The 18,749-nt window shown below is 35.6% G+C and overlaps 1 protein-coding gene across 4 annotated transcripts in view; it reads right to left on the bottom strand.

Moving 5' to 3' along the window:
- The window catches only part of LOC100246530 (DNA polymerase delta catalytic subunit), a 65,881-nt gene that overhangs the window by 16,184 nt on the left and 30,948 nt on the right, over window positions 1-18,749 (bottom strand). For 3 of the 4 annotated variants that reach the window (XM_010651045.3, XM_002264349.4, XM_059736546.1), the window contains exons 21-27: window positions 11,358-11,471; window positions 10,203-10,317; window positions 9,950-10,122; window positions 9,723-9,794; window positions 7,442-7,516; window positions 7,262-7,351; window positions 7,023-7,183 (exon numbers count right to left, since the gene is read on the bottom strand). In XM_010651045.3, the coding sequence (XP_010649347.1) occupies window positions 7,023-7,183; window positions 7,262-7,351; window positions 7,442-7,516; window positions 9,723-9,794; window positions 9,950-10,122; window positions 10,203-10,317; window positions 11,358-11,471 (800 nt within the window). Of the gene's footprint in view, window positions 1-537; window positions 630-7,022; window positions 7,184-7,261; window positions 7,352-7,441; window positions 7,517-9,722; window positions 9,795-9,949; window positions 10,123-10,202; window positions 10,318-11,357; window positions 11,472-18,749 lie in introns of those variants that run through there. The other variant, XM_019219521.2, reaches the window with a different exon arrangement.

Consider the following 18,749-nt stretch of genomic DNA (forward strand, 5'->3'; position numbering starts at 1 on the left):
AAACGTGTTTGGGAAAGGGGGTGATTTTTGTTTTTTGTGTTTTCCATGTTCTCGAGAGGCCTCATTTCAGAGAACAAAAAAAAGTTGTTTTGGTTGTTTTCTTCACTGTTAAAAGAAGAGTTGTTCTCCGTGTTTTCTTCTCCTATTTTTTATGTTTCCCTACATGTGTTTCTCCTTTAGCAGCAAGAAATAAAGGTCATGGAAGATGAAGATGGCAGCCATGTTGGCTGACTATGGTGGTCTTGGCGTGAGTGAATGGTTGTGGGTGTGAAAGGCGTCGGTGAATCCGATGGTGGTCCGATACGACTTGACCGAGTCCTACCCGCCTTGACACTGATCGCACCAAATTCGATGCCAGGTACAACCAATCCGATTCTGAGATTCTCAAATCCCAGTTTCAAACCATCAATCTTGTCCACCATGAAGATTAAAGAAAAAGAAGAAGAAGAACTATTCCCATTTAACCCAATCATTACCTTTCTATTAAGATGAGAGATTAGGGGATGAGGGCTCCCTTACCTCACTACAATTGACGAACTGCGAGAGCTTCAATGCCAGTGGATGGTGACTCATCGTTGCCGACGCCGGGACTGAACTTAAGATTCTTCTCCAACTCCTATGACCCTTGACTGTGATTGAGATTTGGGTTTAGGGATTTGCTGGTTGGTAAAGTTGTAATTTTATAATTTATAATGCAACATCAAATTTAATAAATATCAAATTTAATATTTGGTAAAGTTATATTTGGTAATTTATATGTAGCATCAGATTTAATATTTGGTAAAGTAATATTTAGCAATTGATAATTTATACATTATAAAAAAACTTGTAAATTTTATAATTATATGCAACATCAAATTTAATATTCGGTAATTTATATGCAATATCATATTTAATAAATAATAACATGGTTTGTATAAGATAAATTTACATGTTGATCAACTTCTGATATGTATTTATATGGTAAATAGATTATATTTACGTTTGAATCATTTTTAATTTATTATATCATGTAATTTTTTTTATCTTATAATATTTTAAATTGCATTAGGAAATCAATAATTATTTTTAAATGGTATAAAAATTATATTTATATTTGAATTATTTTTTATTTTATTAATTTGTTTACTTTATTTATCTATATCATATTCCATGTTCATATTTATCTATTAAAAATTAACAAAAATTATAATTGGTGTAAATAAATTTAAGAATAATTTTTAAATTTTTAATAAAATGTGAATTTAAAAATTATTTATATGCTCATGATATCAAGTTAATTGAAGAAAAAAAAACCTTTAAATATGTTTTTTATTTTAGTTGTTCTAAAAAACTTTTTTTATTAACTCAACCAAACATGTTTTTTTTTTTGTTTTTGAGAACAAAAACTGTTTTCCATAATCCAATTCTCAAACACAATTTTGTTTTTGAAAATACCAAAAACTGTTATCAAAAACTGTTTTCTAGAATAGTTTTCAAAAACAGCAACCAAATAGGCCCTTAAGCTCAAGTTTAATCAGTGATCTCCAGGTAACTTAAGCTAGATGAGCATTGGAAAGCCTTTCTAGAAGGCCTGCAAGTGGCTTCTTCCATGGGGTTTTCTAATCAGTCATATCTTGAGTCTCATCTAAGGGGAAGAAACCATTGGTGTTTTGATCACTGGACCAGAAAAATTAAGTACATTGACAAACAAACGAGTGGGCTAAAGAGTTCACCAAGAGGGAACCCAATCAAATGAGACTTTTGTTGGGGATCATGTGGGGATAAGGACTACATAGCTTTCTGCTATTCTCTTCTTTTTAGAGCAAGATTTCACATCCTTCTTATTGCTCATAAGCTTTTGTTGCCCCCCCCCCCCCCCCCCCCCCCCCCATTATATTTCAATTAATATATTTGCTTTTTAGTAATTTAAAAAAAAAAAAAAAAGCAACTGCTTATAATAGAGTACAAGACATTGTAATGGGGGAAAGCCTTTTAAAGTATATTTAAGAAAGAAAAGGAAAGACATAAAGAAACTTTAAGTAGGATTAATATTAGTTCAAATTAAATTAAAATTAGTATTAATTGGAATTAGATTAGGATTAGTATTTGTTGGAGTCAAACTAGGATTAACTAATTAGGTTATAAGACAATTAGAATTAGAGTTATAATGGGTAATTAGAAACCTAGTAGACTTAGGATTTATTAGAGAAGCCTATAAATAAGACTAATTGAAGTAAATCAAAGTAATTGATTGACATTAATAATATTATGTCTTTTTTATTGCAAGTGTTGTAATCCTCAATGATGAGACTCCATTGATTTTTTTCTATCTGAGACTCCTAGAGGCCTTAGTGAAATTCTAAAGTTTCTCTCTCTTCTCTTCTTCCTCTCTATTTTTATTTTTTATTTTTTATTTTCTCCACCATAAACTTTATCCTTATTCCAATCCTTAAACCTTAAAAATTAAAACCCTAATGCACCTATTTGATTGTAGGCAACCATCCTAGGGTTGTCCTACATCACATTGTAGGCAACCATGTTATATTCTAAGATTTTTTATTTTTTTTTTTAACAGAAACAAACATCTTCATTTGCCTATAAAGATAAATACAAGAAGCATGAACAATCCTTCAAAGATCTAAAAAAGAAGTGTTTAGAAAGTAACCAAGTGTCAAGCCCCATAAAAAATAGCACATCCTCACAAAGAAAAAACCAAGGTAGACTGAAGAAAAATATTGCACAGTCAAGAGAGAAGAAAATCTCCAATAAAGGAGGCCAAGAGATTAGCTCCTTGTTTGACTAATTGGTTAGCAACTTTGTTGGTTGACTAGGGAACCCAAGAGAAGGAACATCCCAACTCACTAGCAACCTCTTTGAATTTTCGCATCTAATTGTCAAATTTCCATGAACCTCTTTCCTTATTAATCACCCAAGATAATACAATAGCAGAATCTCCCTCTATAATTAGGTTAGAAAGACCTAAAGCTTTGGCCTGCAGTAAACCTTCCAACAATGTCAATATCTCTACCTCGATTGCCAACCCCTCTATTGTTTGCTTAGGGTAGGCTCTTAAGAGTGTACCAAAATGATTTCTAATCACACCTCTAATACCTATCTAACCAGGGTTGCGAAAGGAACATCCATTAAAGTTTTAACTTTACCAAACCTATAAAAGGGGGGTGACCAACCAATCATAGCTTTCTTCTTTGACCTGTTTGAGAAGCAAGCACTCTTCTAGTCTGGCATTAAAAGAAACAACATAATATCTGCAGAAGGCTTGGTAACTAAGGCTCATAGGGAAGAGAAAAAGTAAATCCAGTCCCACATGGTATCCACAAATCACCATCTATCCTTAAGAATCCTTGCATTCCTCTCCAACCAAATAAACCAAATCAAGGACAAGACAACCACCTACCTAATAGTCTTCCCTTTTGGAAGGGTTCTAAAGCCCTTAAAGGAGATTCTTATCAGCTCTACTATGCCTTTAGGAGGAACCCATATAGTATTGACTACGCAAAACAATCTTTGCCAAAATTCTAATGCAATTGGACAGTGAAAAAGTGGTGGTCGGCAAATTCACTATTCTTCAAACACATAGCACAATGACCTAAGCTAAGAGCTTTGAAAGGCCTCCTTAGTTGAGCTAGTTGATATTAACCTTCTTATTAGCCACAAGCCATGAAAAAGCTTAACCTTTGGTGGAGCTTGTGGGTTTCAAATTAACTTAGCAAGAGCAAAAGAGGTTAAGACAAGAGAGAGAGGAGCAACTGAGAGAGCTTTATAAAATAAGCTCACAATGAAAAGACCTAAGGGTATTGATGACTAAACCTTATCATCTATAAAGAAAGGCGATATGCACACATGAAGCAAGGATGAGAGGAGGCTAGTTAGTTCTTCATTCTCTAGATCCAAAAGGTTTCAATGAAACTTGAAATTCCAAGATGGACTAGGAGAGGACCAATTTGAGATGAATTAGTTCAATCTCATTAACTCCACTACGGTTTAAATCGCTGGTTGAGGCATTTAGGAAAAGATGGTTGAACCTAGACAACTACTTGATGAGGTCCTCAATAGCCCTCATAGGAAGCATCAAGCACCAACGAGTCATCTCCACCATTGTCGTGCTCCACTTCCTTTGTCAAGGAGTTCTGAAAATGATCACCCCTGCACCTACTATCATCTAGATTGTCATCCCCTTTCTTGAATAAAGATTCCGCCACTCCCCAAATCATTTTTGAGGTACTTCCCAATTTTTGGACCAACAACATCATTAGAAGACAATTGTAAGCATTTCGTACTGGAAATAAGTTAAAGGAGAGGCTACCACGCTTTTTAGAAGTTTTGGTAAAGAGATTGGGCCTATTAGGCTTAACCACTACATTTACATTCTTTATATTGTTCATTGGGTTTGGCTTAGGGAAACAAATTGGGCTTGAGCGTCCAAAACCCTACAAATTGGGTGGCAAGGCCTAGAGTTAGAAGAATGAGTTTGGGCCATGCCATTGCAAGCCTTACCACCAGCTTTAGCCTTTGGGCCAATTAATGGAGATGTGGGCGCAATTGATGGTCTAAGTCCACAAGAATGTCACTATCTGAAATGGCCCAAGTGTAAAGCCTTATTTGGTTGGATTTAAATTTTGAAATGGGTGCTTTCCAATTGTCTTCCATAAAGGGCCTTTGCATTCCACGAGCCCTACTTAGAGCATACATCCTCACCATTCGTTCTCTATGGGGCTGATGAGGATGAATCTCTAAGATATACATCAAGAAAGGCAATTTGTATTAATTGCAATTAAAGTAGGATTGAAGGTAAACACCAATAATAAATTGCAATTGAGAAGACCCTACAAATCCCTTTGTCCTCAATGGTGCATTCTTTGCAAAGGAAGTAGAGAGTCGATTGACCACCTTTTTCTTCATTGTCCTGTTACCATTGGACTCTGGCACAAGTTGTTCAATCTAGCAGGGTTGGTTTGGGTCCCTCCAAGGAGTGTTGAGGACATGATGGTTATTACTTTTAAAGGCTTGGGGAACTCATTAAGAGGCAAGACACTTTGGCATATCGCTTGCCTTACCTTGATTTGGTAGGTGTGGCAAGAGAGAAACAATAGGATATTTGAGGATAAAGGGAGAACGGAAGAGATGTTATGGGATTTGATTCGGTTCTATTCTTCTCTTTGGGCTTCTTGTACTGAAGCTTTTAGAGGAGTTCCTCTAAGTGTTTTACAACTCAACTGGATTGCGGTTTGTGCCTCAAAAGTTTGAAGTTCGTTGGGGTTTCTCTTTATTTTTAGAGTTCTATTGTTGGGAGTTTTCTCCTTTGTTCAGTTTGTGTAGGAAGGACCTCTCATCCTTCTCTTGCTTTCTTCTCTTTCTTTTGTAACTTTTCTTTCTCTTGTATCTTTTCTTCTATTAATATATTCTTCTTCGTTTCTGATCAAAAATAAAAAATAAAAAATATTACTTGGAATTAAATTAAGATTAATATTAGTCGGGATTAAATTAGAATTAATATTAGTTGGAAGTAAAGTAGGATTTGTATTTGTTAAAGTCAAATTAGGATTAGCTAATTGGGTTATAAGATAATTAGAATTAAAGTCATAATAGGTTATTAGAATCTTAGTAGACTTTGGATATCATAATAAGAATTAGAGTCATAATAGGTTATTAGAATTTTAGTAGACTTAAGATTTTTTTTAAAAACCTATTAACAAGGCTAATCGATGTAAATAAAAAAATGAATTGATTGATAATAATAATATTATGTTTTTCTTCATTGCAAGTGTTGCAATGCTCAATAGTGAGACTCCATTGATTTTTTTTCTAGGTGAGACTCCCACAAGGCCTTAGTGAGACTCTAAGGTTTCGATCTTTTCTTCGTCATTTCTTCTTTCTCTACTTTTTTTTTTTTTTTTTTTTCACTACCACAAACTTTATTCCTTGTTCCTCTCCTCACACCCTAAAAGGAAAAAGCCTAGCCCACCTACTTTTAGTGTAGGCAACCCTTCTAGGGTTGTCCCACATCAGTGGCTCTCAATTCTCACCACATGCATACCCACTCAAATCTCCAACTCAATGAGTTGACTCAACATCACACTAGTCTTCATATTCTCTACATCTAAAAATTGAGAGGAGCACCATGAATCTAAATCCATCATTAGAAAATTCCATATATGCTGACAAAAAATGCTTATATAGACCGACACTGATTCCCGCCTTCGTTAGATCTTTCAGTTTCTGAGTGCCATGATCAATTTCCAAAACCTTTCGGAGAGCTAAGTTACTTCTATGACATACTCTTTTGCATCAAAATTGAAGAAAATTTTCAACCAACCCACAAGCTCTTTGTTTCAATGATATGGGTTAGACTCCTTGACTCATAATTTTAGTGTGCCAGATTCTATAGGTGTGGCTACAACAAATTGCTTCTAGTAACAATTCTTCCCTAGTGCTCCTCTAGTCCATCGAGAAACTACTTATGTATTGCCTTGTATGTTCCTCCAAAAACCTTTCTGACCACCTTTCCCCTCCTCTTTAAGGAGAATTAACTCATAAAGGGCCTTTCTTTCTTCTTTTTTTTGATAGAAACTCACAAAGGGCCTTTCCCTAATGGGAAAAAGGTATCAGAACATTGTTGTCCTCTTTCAGCCTTAAGCTCAAGGGTCCAAGTAGCAATGGTCTTACAGTTGGCCAAAGTCCTTAGTGACCTAAGTCTAAGCTGACAATGTACTGTAGAAGGAGGTACAATTCTCCCAAGCTTAGAACTCTTACTAGAGCAATTGAGATTTAGGTGTATTAGTTTTTGGGGCCAAGGTCTATTGTTTCTTATTTATCATTTTTTTTATAGGTAAATAAGAAATTGTATGAACAACTGCCTAATGGAGACAAATAATGCAATTTTATGGTTCTTTGTGTCTCTTCAGTGAATTATCAACCTGAGCACTTAATCCTCTCATCATATATATTTTGAACATACCAATGAAAATTTGAACAATTGAAAAGAATGAGAGAAAGAAGGACAGAATATAATTGAGGTATACCTAATTAGAGCTTTGCAGCCAATGCAACTGAGTTGTTTCTTTGCAAATTTCATTATGCCACTATTTGAAGGAGTTGAGATGGAAATAGATCTTGTGTGACTTCCATGGAGAAGCTCCTTGCTAGCATTCTTCAAAATGGGTTCAAATATTCTTAAAAGTGGCTGTAACATGAATACTATTGTCAACACCTAATTTAAAAAAAATGGTGTATAATAAATGCATCAATGCACGAAAGTAACCTTGCTAATTTGATTTTCGAGGTAGTATTGAGGGTCTATTGGTATGTTATTTTCCAGCACATAGATGGGGTCTTCTGATCTTTCATAAGCCTGTCAATTATCAACTTGTTAAATATAATACACCACCCAAAGAAAACCACAAAGCATCTGGTCAAACAATACAATCACCAAACAGCTTACCTTGGCACCTTTTGCTGCTTTAATAATAACATATGGTACTCGATCCCCAACATTTGGAGCAGTTGCAGCATCTCGCTGTCAATCACATGAATTTTTCTACTATGAAACTATGAAGTCAAACCACCAAGAAACTTAAAACAACAGCAGCAGCAACAACGATGATAATATACAAGTCCTCTAAGTATATGGCTGCATATTTCTATGGGAGGGTTTATCAAACACCATATGCTACCTAGTGAAAACTTGAGTTACGACTGGAGTATAGAACATCCTGAACTAGGAATTAATACCAAATATATGCAACTTCTTGTAAGGAAATGGATAAATATCAGCAGGGAAGTTTTATCAAACACCATATGCTACCTAGCATCACCTTGAGACATGGCTGGAGTATAGGACATGCTGAATTAAGACATTATTTTCAGTGCCTCATGATGTATTATACAATAGATTATGACATAGAAAGTTTCACATGAAAAATAATATGTATTGCATTTTTATTGTATCTTACTATTGATGTCCAAGTTTGCCTCATATTTCCCACATGGATTTAGTATACATGTTCATCATGTGTTTCAATGCAATAACCTTTAACTTTCCATTAAATTGCCTTTAATGCATCAGAAAATGGCCAGTGGCATAGTGCCACACATACCAACCAAGTCTTAATTTACAGAACCCATGTCTTGCATCCCCATATGAGCACTCTACCCTAATATCTCCATGCATCCTTGTTTTAAGCTGAAACTCATGCTTGGCTTGGCCATTCTCTCCTTGTTGGATAGCCATAAAATGTGGACATTCCCCTACAATAGATGCTAAGGGAGTTCCTATCACCTCTAGTGGAGGGGGTGTGGTAACCAACTTGGCAAATGAAGAGGGTGTCAATATGAACCCCCAACACAAGACTATTGAGAAGGCTCCCATGGACTAGGTGGGTATTGACTTGAAAACCCACTCCCCATGGCAGTGATGTAGACACACCTTAAAGAGACAAGGTAGGAGTTGATACAACAGCAACCCCATTCCCCCATGGGGGTGGTGTTAATGTACAGCTGCTCCTATGTGAAGTCAGTCCCCTCCAAGTTTACTCCTCCTTGTGACCACCCCGCTTTATTTCCACTGCTCCCTAAAAACATCTCACTTGGGAATGATGTGCTAGTACTATTATAAAGTCTGGAGCAGGGCTAAAAGATTTCTACATAAATTTGATGCACCTCAGTGGGAGGTTTAGCCCTCCTACCATCCAGTGTTTGAACTAGTCAACAGTCTTGATTTGGTGGATGGAACTAGATGTCCATTGAGATGAGATAGGTTGTGTATACTTTAAAACTGTTTCGAATGGATTGAGAGGAGGGTGTCCCATTGCCATGAAAGAACTCATCACTACCAAGGGACCCATCACAATCAATGTCTCACGTCACCAAAACATATACACTGCAAAGACAAGGGCCGACACATGGCAGATCTAAGCCCCTATACTTACAAGCCACCCTCTATTGGTTAGACCTAATCCTATGGCAACTGAACCCTCCTAGCCTAACAATGGGTTAAAGGCCTCCCATCAATAACCAATAGAACTCTACCTTCAGCCTCTATAGAAAGGGTCAATAGCTCATTTGAAAATACAACCAGACAGACTCAAGAAACTTCAAAACTCTTAAGCCCATTTTCAAGAGTTATCTCCTAGTTGCTCCCTGAAGCTCTGCCCCCCTTGAATGCATTGCCAACTTGCTTCCTCCCCCTTCCTCCCTGCTCGGCTTCTCTCAAACCTCAATACCTCCCTCCCCCTGGCTAACATCCTATCCAATTAAGAACCATCCGTCACCACTTAAGAGTACACGATCAGACGCATATTACACAATTGCAGTTCATATCATACATGCACAATTTATTTCTTTGGAGTTCAAAGAAATATCTACCACAAGAATGCTGTTAATCATTGCAAACCAAAGTTAAACGAATAGAATCAAAACAGCATTACTTAAAATGAACAAAATAATCAAATGAAAGCTCTGCAGGAATTATGCTACTCAATCATGTAAATTCTTTAGATATAAATGTAGTTCATGCACTTGAAAATGATGATGTTCTTTACATTAACCCATATCAACTTAAAAGTCATGGAAAATCATAGCTGAACATCCTGAACTTGTCATTTGAGGCACCTCAAGCTCATACGAAATGGACATAGAAGTACATGAAATATGTGATTGGAATGTGCAACTAAATGGGCAATGGTTAAATTATGAAATGATGAAATTAATGAAATAACACTAACCTTGCGCATGCGTTCAGCAAGTTCAACATGAGCTGCCTTTACTTCATAATCATCTCCAGTCTTTGTCAAACCCTGCTAAACTGTACTTGTTAGTGCAGGTACAAAGTTCATAGTTATCCCACAATGAAATGGGGTCAGAACAAGGATTCTTATAACTTTAAAACAATCAAGAAAGAAAAGTATAAAAATAAAGTAATGGCACAATTTAACCAAGATTCTTTTTCCACCTTAGTAATAACCAAAAGTGACAAATCCATGCGGTTCATGAGAAGATCTGCAATTGTATTCTTGACATACTGAACTGCACCAGGAATGTCCCTGTCAATTAGTATTTTGTGGAGGCATTCCTTTACCAGATTTTTAACCAATAGACAATTGTCTCTTCGAACAGTTTCAATGCCTGTTAATGATGAGTGATAGTTAGAAAAGACCGTTGAGAAACATACAAAAACTCAAAAGACTGAGCTATCTGCTGTCTACCTTTCGTATCCATTTTGTCGAACTTGTCTGGGTTTGTCCATAACAAACCAGCATATCTTTTCTTGCTAATCAGTAGATATGGATAATAAACTTTCTCGAACTCTAGTTTGATGGGCTTCACAAAAGAAATACCAAAAAATAATAATAAAAAAAAAACCCTTGATCATTTATGAACATAAACAGAGAGGAAATGAAAGTCTCTACAAAGTCACAAAAAAGTTCTCTCAAGTCAAAAGATGATGGTTTTATAGACAAATTTATCAAAACATGTGCTTCCAAGTTTCATCAGCTGCATAAGATTGAATCAAAGTTCAAAATAAAATTCAATATATTGAGATGGACTGACAATATTGGAAGGTTCTTGGAAGATTTGACAACTTATTTCTAGATCTTATTGGTGATAATTGGTTTATAAATATTGTAATTGATTTTATACGGTTGTATGTTTTATTTCTTTCCCTTGTTTATTTCCTAGAAATCTGCCTAATAATTAGGTTCCCTGATTCAGTCCTAAATTTAGACATAGTGAGAAATTATTCACTACTTAATGGTATCAGTCTGTGCTACCTTCTTCTAGGCGGCCTCCATTGCCATTTTTTCTTTGGTCTTTTTAGCCTTAATTGCTAAGCCTTACATGAGTCCCTTTTTCCTAGGATTTAAATCTGCCATCTCCTCTTCTCAAATCCTAGGAATTCCCAAGAATGTCAGAAATCTCTGAAACTATTTCATCTGCCAACCCAACCTCCAACACTTCGTCTATTCCCTTGAAATTTCTTCTCTGGAAATCTACCTAATAATTAGGTTCCCTGATTCAGTCCTAAATTAGCTATAACCTAGTCAACCCTTGCATGTATATAATATGTACTACCCTTTAAAGAATTAAGACATGGGGAGAAATTATTCATTCCTTTAGTTTTACTAGTTAGGAACTCAGACCAATTAGCTAAAGGTCAAAGTTTATAGAGACATAAAAGCATAATTGCCTTATCTCAAATACTCTGTGCAAGTTGCCTCTAGTTGTTCTGACTTGGAAAGAATTATATGGTAGTCACTGAAAGAGTTAATCTTAGAAGCTAGAATTTTGCATTAAACTAATAAGGATCCTAGATGTAACCATAAAATAAAAGATCTAGGGCTTAGGTAAAAAGATCTTACCTTCATGAAAGTTCCACTGATATATTCTGCTGCCTCTCTACCCAAGTTCATTGCTGCTTCCACTGTAGACACGCCAAAAAGCACCATAACTGAATCTGTGTCCCCATATATCACCTGATACCATACAGTTAATCACTTCTCATGAAAAAGGGATCAACCAGATAACTTTTTGAGATCATTGGGAATAGGCATGGTTATAGGGCCTCAAATGAAGAAACTATACACAAAAAGAAAAGAAAAGAAAAAAGAAAAAAAGATATCAGTTTGTGATGTATAAGAAACAATATATAACATACAAAAACACACACACAAATCAAGATCAAATGGATTTGTCATAAAAGTTCTTACTTCTACATGCTTTAACCATGATAGTTCGTATCACATGATATGCAATATATAAGGATTTTGAAGATGGTGTGACACATATTGATTTTAATAGGAAACTAATAAGTATGGGTTGATAAATAGAAACGCAAAGGAAATTGCTCAATATAAACAAGATATCTATTGATTTTGAAAAGAATTGATTAGTATCATGATATGTATCACAAATTGGACTTCATATCACACGACATAATGTATTGTCTAGTCCATCCTGTTGTATCTTCCAATGCATTATATCTTATGTAATGCCCAAGGGTTAAGTTAGCCCAAAAAATATAATTTTTGGCCCATAGGCTTAAATTTTAAGCCCCATGAGTTTAAATCTCTATGGGCTTAAATTTTGGATTGTAGGTGAGAAGAAAAAAAAACATAATAATCATAATAATAATAATATTAAAACCCTAAAATATGTTTTAAAAAATTATTAAAACTCTTTCAGACATTGTAGAAAACAAAGGATAGAGAGAAGTTAGGATTTCAAATCCAAAGTGAAGGGGGGAGGGATATTTTTCCCTTTTCAGAGAACTTCAAGGTAAGAATTCTAAAAAAAAAAAAAAAAATCCTTCCCTTATAATGCAATTGTTATTTTAGTTTTAAAGAGAAAAAACCAATTAATATAAAAATATGTAAATAAATAAATTGGTGTTTAAGAGAATCTAGAATTAAGAAATCCTAAACCTAGAGTTATTTTGATTAGGATTTGAGAAGAAATTAACCCTAAGATGAAAGTTTGGATATAGTGGAAATATCATGTAGACATAATTTTTATTTTCAAATAGTATCAAAAAAACAAAGAAAAAAAGAATTGTAGTGGTGGGACCAAATCTCACACCCATGGGTATTTTGTTGTTGGTGGTGAATCCATAGGGCATTACATTTGAAGACTACATGATTATTGTGGGGAAACATTTAGAATAGTACAATGTGGTTATGAGAATTTATGTAGTGTGTTTTGAGATTGGAAAATAATGAGATGTTCAGAAGTGGTAGATATTTTTTTAAGAGCCTATAGGTTGCAAAGGTGTTTTTGGTGCAGTATTGAACATAGGTGAATTTTACATGGGCATCTATGCAGTTTCCATGTATAATAAGTTTTCTTTTATAAAGATTGTGCATTTATTGTATAGAAGAATTAATCTTAATAAAAGGGTAAATAAATTTTGGATGGTTGGATGCTAGAAAAAGAATAGGCTAAAATTCCTTAAAACAGAAGTTAAAGTAATTCTTTAGGAAAACAAAGTTAAGTCAACCTAGGTCAATGGAAATTGGCTATTTCCCTAGACGAATTAATTCACCTAAATTTTTTGTATTGGTAACCACAGAAGAGAATAAATTAATCTGAAAATGGAAGCCCGGAGGGCAACCTAAGGCATACAAAAAGTATACAATAGGTGCCAAAAGGCTAAAAAGAGCAAAACAGGAGGGAAAACAAAAACCTCACATGCCCTCACCTAGAGTCCAACCAATCAAAAAAATCGATTAAAGATAAAGGGTCAACATCTATATACAACTTTGTCCAAGACCATAAACTACACACAAAAGTATACTTCAACCTATGTATTGAAAACTCTTCATTGTCGAACACTATCCTATTTCTTTCTTTCCACACAGCACAAAGGCGGAGTATTGGGCAATGGCACATACATTATGTGAATTAACTTAGTTAAAAACCCATTTGCAAGAAATTAGCATACCAGTATTGTATTTGTCTCTCGATTGAGAGTCTAAGACAATCAAGCAACCATCCATATTGCTAGCTATCCTATTTTTCATGAAAGGACAAAACATATCAAAGTATATTATCATTCCATTGGCTCAAAAATAGAGTCAAAGAAAATTGTCACTCCATTATATCATCTAAGATCCACCTAATGAATATTTTTACCAAAGCCCTTCCAAAAGAAGCCCTTGATTCTATTTGTGACAAGTTAGGACTTATTAATATCTACTCTCCAACTTGAGGGGGAGTTTTGAGATCATAGGAAAATTTGTAGGAATGATTATGGGAGACATCATAGGAGATATTTCAGAAAAAAAATGCATGACAGATCATAGGAGAGATTGTGGGAAATATTTTAGAAATATTTTAATTTATTTCTTTTCATACTCACAAATATGTGTGCATGTATGTGTTTGTGTTAAAAAAACTTTTGCAGTAAGCAAATCCAAGAAAATACAGCCTGAAAATGCCAGTTAACAAACTTCAAGCATGGGAAAAATCAATTATTTTAATTCCAAAGGACCATAATCTCCTAGAGGCATCGACCCCCAAAAAAGAAATTCAACAAAAGCATATGTTAACATGCAGCAAACTCAAAATCAGATCTTGCCAAACAGGCCTTAAGAGTTATATTAGAGACAGAACTCTTAGTAGAAAATTACATTTACAGAGTCCCCTCAAGGTTTGGGTCCCTATGGAGAATCCAAAGGATTCGGCCATGAAAGTTTCTTCAGTTATCAAATAAAAAATAAAAATAAAAAGATTTTCCTCAAGATGATAAACCTGGTGATGGGAAAAAAAAAAAAAAAAGTGTTGATATCATCATTTGTACAGTGATGACTTCAATATTTCTAAAGTTCTTGTTAGCCCTCCATATGTCGATATCAGCTACATGTAAAGGAGGGTGTAGGCCTAATATACATTGTGAGCCTAAATACTATTTTGGGAAAGTAGTTTGGTATCTATTGGTTGCAGCAGTAGATAAATAGATACCAGGCTACCAACTTCCCTAAAAGTTAAGCAATTGACAAAGAGTAAAGCTATGAGGGTTTCAGTTTCCAAAATCAAAGAAATGTGGGTTCATCTGATTGAGAAGTTCTTCAAAGGTTCCATCGACTGTAATGGTAGAGAACAGTTGTTTAAGAAATTTCATTACATCTTGTATTTATATTTAAAGACAATTAAAAAGGTAGGACTCCTAAAAATACATTTAAAACAAGTTAAACAAATTTTTCAACATTGCAGATACCACTGTCAATCAGCCAAGGTACCCCCTTGATTGATCAAAGTTCAAATTTTCACTACAATCAATCAAGGTGCTGCCTCAATCAAACTTTTGTTTTTTTTTTTTTGATAGGAAACAACAATGAAATATATTGAAATAGGATTTAAGAAGTATAAAAGAAGGATGAGGAATCCTCCCACAAAAGAGAGCTAAACATATCGAATACCAAAAGCAAAAAGTTATTTAGTAATTACACAAAACAATCTCTCCTTACTAGTCCACACCCTTCTAGCTACACACCGCTACCCAACCTAGTTGAACCACATTAAGGGAAATACCCTTAAAAATCATGGTGCAAGAAGCCCAAAAAGAAGTAAGGAAGTGAATAGTATCCCATAGAGCTTATGAATTCCTTGCCTTATCCTCAAATACCCTAGCATTTCTTTCCCACCACACAACCCAAATTAAAGCAATACATGCGGCTTGCCACAATACTAGGCTTCGCTTAGATCTTCCCAAACCCTTATAATTAATGGTCAACATGTCAAAAATGCTCCTAAAGTGGACCAATCCATCTTGGTTATTCGAAATAATTTGTGTCACAACCCCATCGTCAAAGGATAATGTAAGAAGAGATGATTTGTTGATTCTTCATGCTTCATACACAACTTTCAAATATCAGGACTGAGAGCTTTGTAAGATCTTCTCAACTATAGCAAGTCATTAGTATTTACCTTCTTGTGTGCCACTAACCAGACAAAGAACTTGACCTTAAAAGGGACTTGAGATTTCCAAACAAAATTAGTAGGGAAAGCTGGAGAAGAATTAGAAAGGTGGGAGAAGGCTAGAAAGAAAGATTTGACTGTAAATAACCCTGAAGAAGATAAAGACCAAGATCTCGTATCTAAAACAGATGGGGTTAAGTGCAAACATGCAATTTTTAAGCTATGGTCAATTATCCTAGGCCTAGACTTTTGCAAAAACGCATTCTAATGAAATAAAGCAATTTTTCAAACTAGTGCAAAAATCATTCTCAATTTTTCTCATCAAAAGCTCAGTCCCTAGGTCACTTGCATTCCCTCAAGTGTGCTTGAAAACAAAATCACATAGATATCTTAATGAAGACTTTAATTGCAATCTCTTCAAGCTCAAGGGGGATGGATCTGAGGACTTGAACACAATTAGACTCAAATCAAAACTAAATTTAGAAGGAAGATGCCAACACTAAAGAATACTAAATAACAAAAAGAGAGAGAGACAAGGATGAAAAAAAAAGAGAAACAAGGAAAAGGATATTATAGTGTATAGCATCTCAATTTAATTTTTTTATTTATTCACACTTTATGTTTTATATTTATACTAGTCGCTTCAAATGGTGAAAAATGCAAGAGTATCATTGTTCATAGTTATCATAACAAACACTAAATAACGAGAGGGAAACTTTTTCAACACAATGCTATTAAAGATATACTTAAAGTGAACTAAAGCTTTTAAAAGGTTTTAGAATACACACACACACAGACACACACTAAAACAAATAGAATATCCTTTTAGACTTCTATATGAATAAAAATTAATGATTTACAGATTAATGTTGTGACAAGTGTCAAAGGACAGCTTTTGTTAAAGGACAGCTTTGCTGTCCACACTAGGACAGCTATCAAAGCACAGCTTTGCTGTCACACTTCCTTCCTTATTTTAGCCCACACTTGTTGTCCACACTTCCTTCCTTAATTTAGCCCACCCTTCTTTCCTTATTTTAGCCCACAATTGTTTCCTTATTTCTTCATTTATTATTTTGTACAGTTAGCATATATTATTTGACAGATTATAGTTTACATGTATAGGGCTAGAATCATGCTGGAATTTATTTGCTTTTATTTGCTTTCCATGTAAAGCATCCTTGTAAAGTCTATATATAATATACAAAACTCAAGGCCAAGGTATTCGGTCATTCATACAATATTTTGACATGGTATCAGAGCAAGGTTGCTAATTTTTCTTCCCTCAAATTCTTTTCTGTCTTTTCGGTTTCGGAGGTGCCTCTCGTGTCTTTCGGTCAAGTCTGTGTTGATCCGTGCTGCACCCAACCACAACCATTTTTCTCAGTATTTCTGTGGCTATCGTGGGTCAGTTTTCTTCTGGGATTTTTTTGGTCCATCCTTTTGTCTCGGGTTCTATTTATTTTCTATGGATTCCGCACCGTTGTGTGTTAAGTTTACAGGCACAAATTATTCTACCTGGGCATTTCAGTTTGAACTTTTTCTCAAGGGAAAAGACGTTTGGGGTCATATTGATGGCACGGATGTTGAAAAACCATCCACTTTTGACAAATCTCAGGATGTTGGGACTTCTCATTCATGGGCTGTGCTTGATGCACGCATCATGTCTTGGCTTCTTGGTTCAGTGGAGCCTCATATTGTCACCCACTTGCGGCCCCATCGCTCCGCTCAATCTATGTGCGCTTATTTGAAGAAAGTTTATCATCAGGATAACGATGCTCGTCGCTTTCAATTAGAACATGCGATTGCCATGTTTCAACATGGTAGTCTTTCCATCCAGGACTACTACTCGGCATTTCTGACTCTTTGGCATGAATATGCTGATTTGGTTACAGCGGATGTTCCTATTGTCGCTCTCTCAACTATTCAGACTATTCACGCGACTACCCGGCGTGATCAGTTTCTTATGAAACTACGTCCGGAATATGAATCTGTTCGCTCCTCTTTACTGAATAGATCTCCTGTTCCCTCTCTTGATATTTGTTTTGGTGAGTTACTTCGCGAAGAGCAACGCCTTAGTACTCAAGCTATTTTGGAGCAATCTCATGGCAGTTCTGGGATGACAACTGTAGCTTATGCTGCCCAAGGACGCGGACCACCTATGCATTCTAAAAACTTGCAGTGTTTTTGCTGCAAGGAATATGGGCATATTGCTGCCACTTGCCCTAAGAAGTTTTGTTCTTATTGCAAGAAGAAAGGTCACATTATCAAAGAATGTCGTATTCGCCCCCAGAATCGTCAGGCCCAAGCATTTCAGACTTCGGTTATTGTCCCTCCTGTAGCAACACACGACTCTCCTTCAGCTGCGTGCTCTGTTCCTGCACCTCCTGCACCAGATTACTGCACCCCAGAAATGGTGCAACGGATATTAATTTCAGCATTATCAGCAATGGGGTTTCAAGGTAACAATTCTACTAAACTCTGGTACGTGGACTCGGGGGCCTCTAATCACATGACTAATAATCCCACCGCTTTGTGTCATGTTCGGCCCTACGCTGGTCAATCTTCCATTCAGACTGCCAATGGCAGCTCTTTGCCCATAGCTGCTATCGGCGATGCCTCTTCTAAGTTCACTGATGTGTTTCTTGCCCCTCAGCTTTCCACGAATCTTATTTCTGTTGGCCAATTAGTTGATAACAATTGTGCTGTTAATTTTTCTGGTAATGGTTGTGTTGTGCAGGACCAGGTAACAGGGAAGCCGATCGCGAAGGGACCTAAAGTGGGGCGCTTGTTTCCACTATTTTTACCTGTTCCAGATTTTTCTCCACGTTCTTCTATTAAGTCTTTTGCTTGTAATAATGTTTCAGATCTTAGTATGGTGTGGCATCATCGTTTAGGCCATCCCAATACTCAAATCTTATCTCATGTATTGAACTCTGATTTACCTGGTAATAAGGATCGTTATTCTTTATCTCTTGAGTGTGATTCTTGCAAACTTGGTAAAAGTAAAACTCTTCCCTTCCCTTTGCATGCAAGTAGAGCATCTCACTGCTTTGATCTTATCCATAGTGATGTTTGGGGACCTTCCCCGGTTAGTTCACATGAGAAATTTAAATATTATGTGACTTTCATTGATGATCATAGCAGATTTACTTGGGTCTACTTTCTTCGCTCTAAATCTGAGGTCTTTCGTACTTTCACTGAGTTTTTAGCGTATGTTGACAATCAATTTTCTACTTCTATTAAGACATTACGCACAGATTCTGGTGGTGAGTATTTGTCTACTGAGTTTCAAGCATTCTTGGCTTCTAAGGGTATTATTCATCAACGTTCATGTCCCT

The sequence above is a fragment of the Vitis vinifera genome, chromosome 4, assembly GCF_030704535.1.
Source record: "Vitis vinifera cultivar Pinot Noir 40024 chromosome 4, ASM3070453v1".
NCBI classification, from domain to species: domain Eukaryota; kingdom Viridiplantae; phylum Streptophyta; class Magnoliopsida; order Vitales; family Vitaceae; genus Vitis; species Vitis vinifera.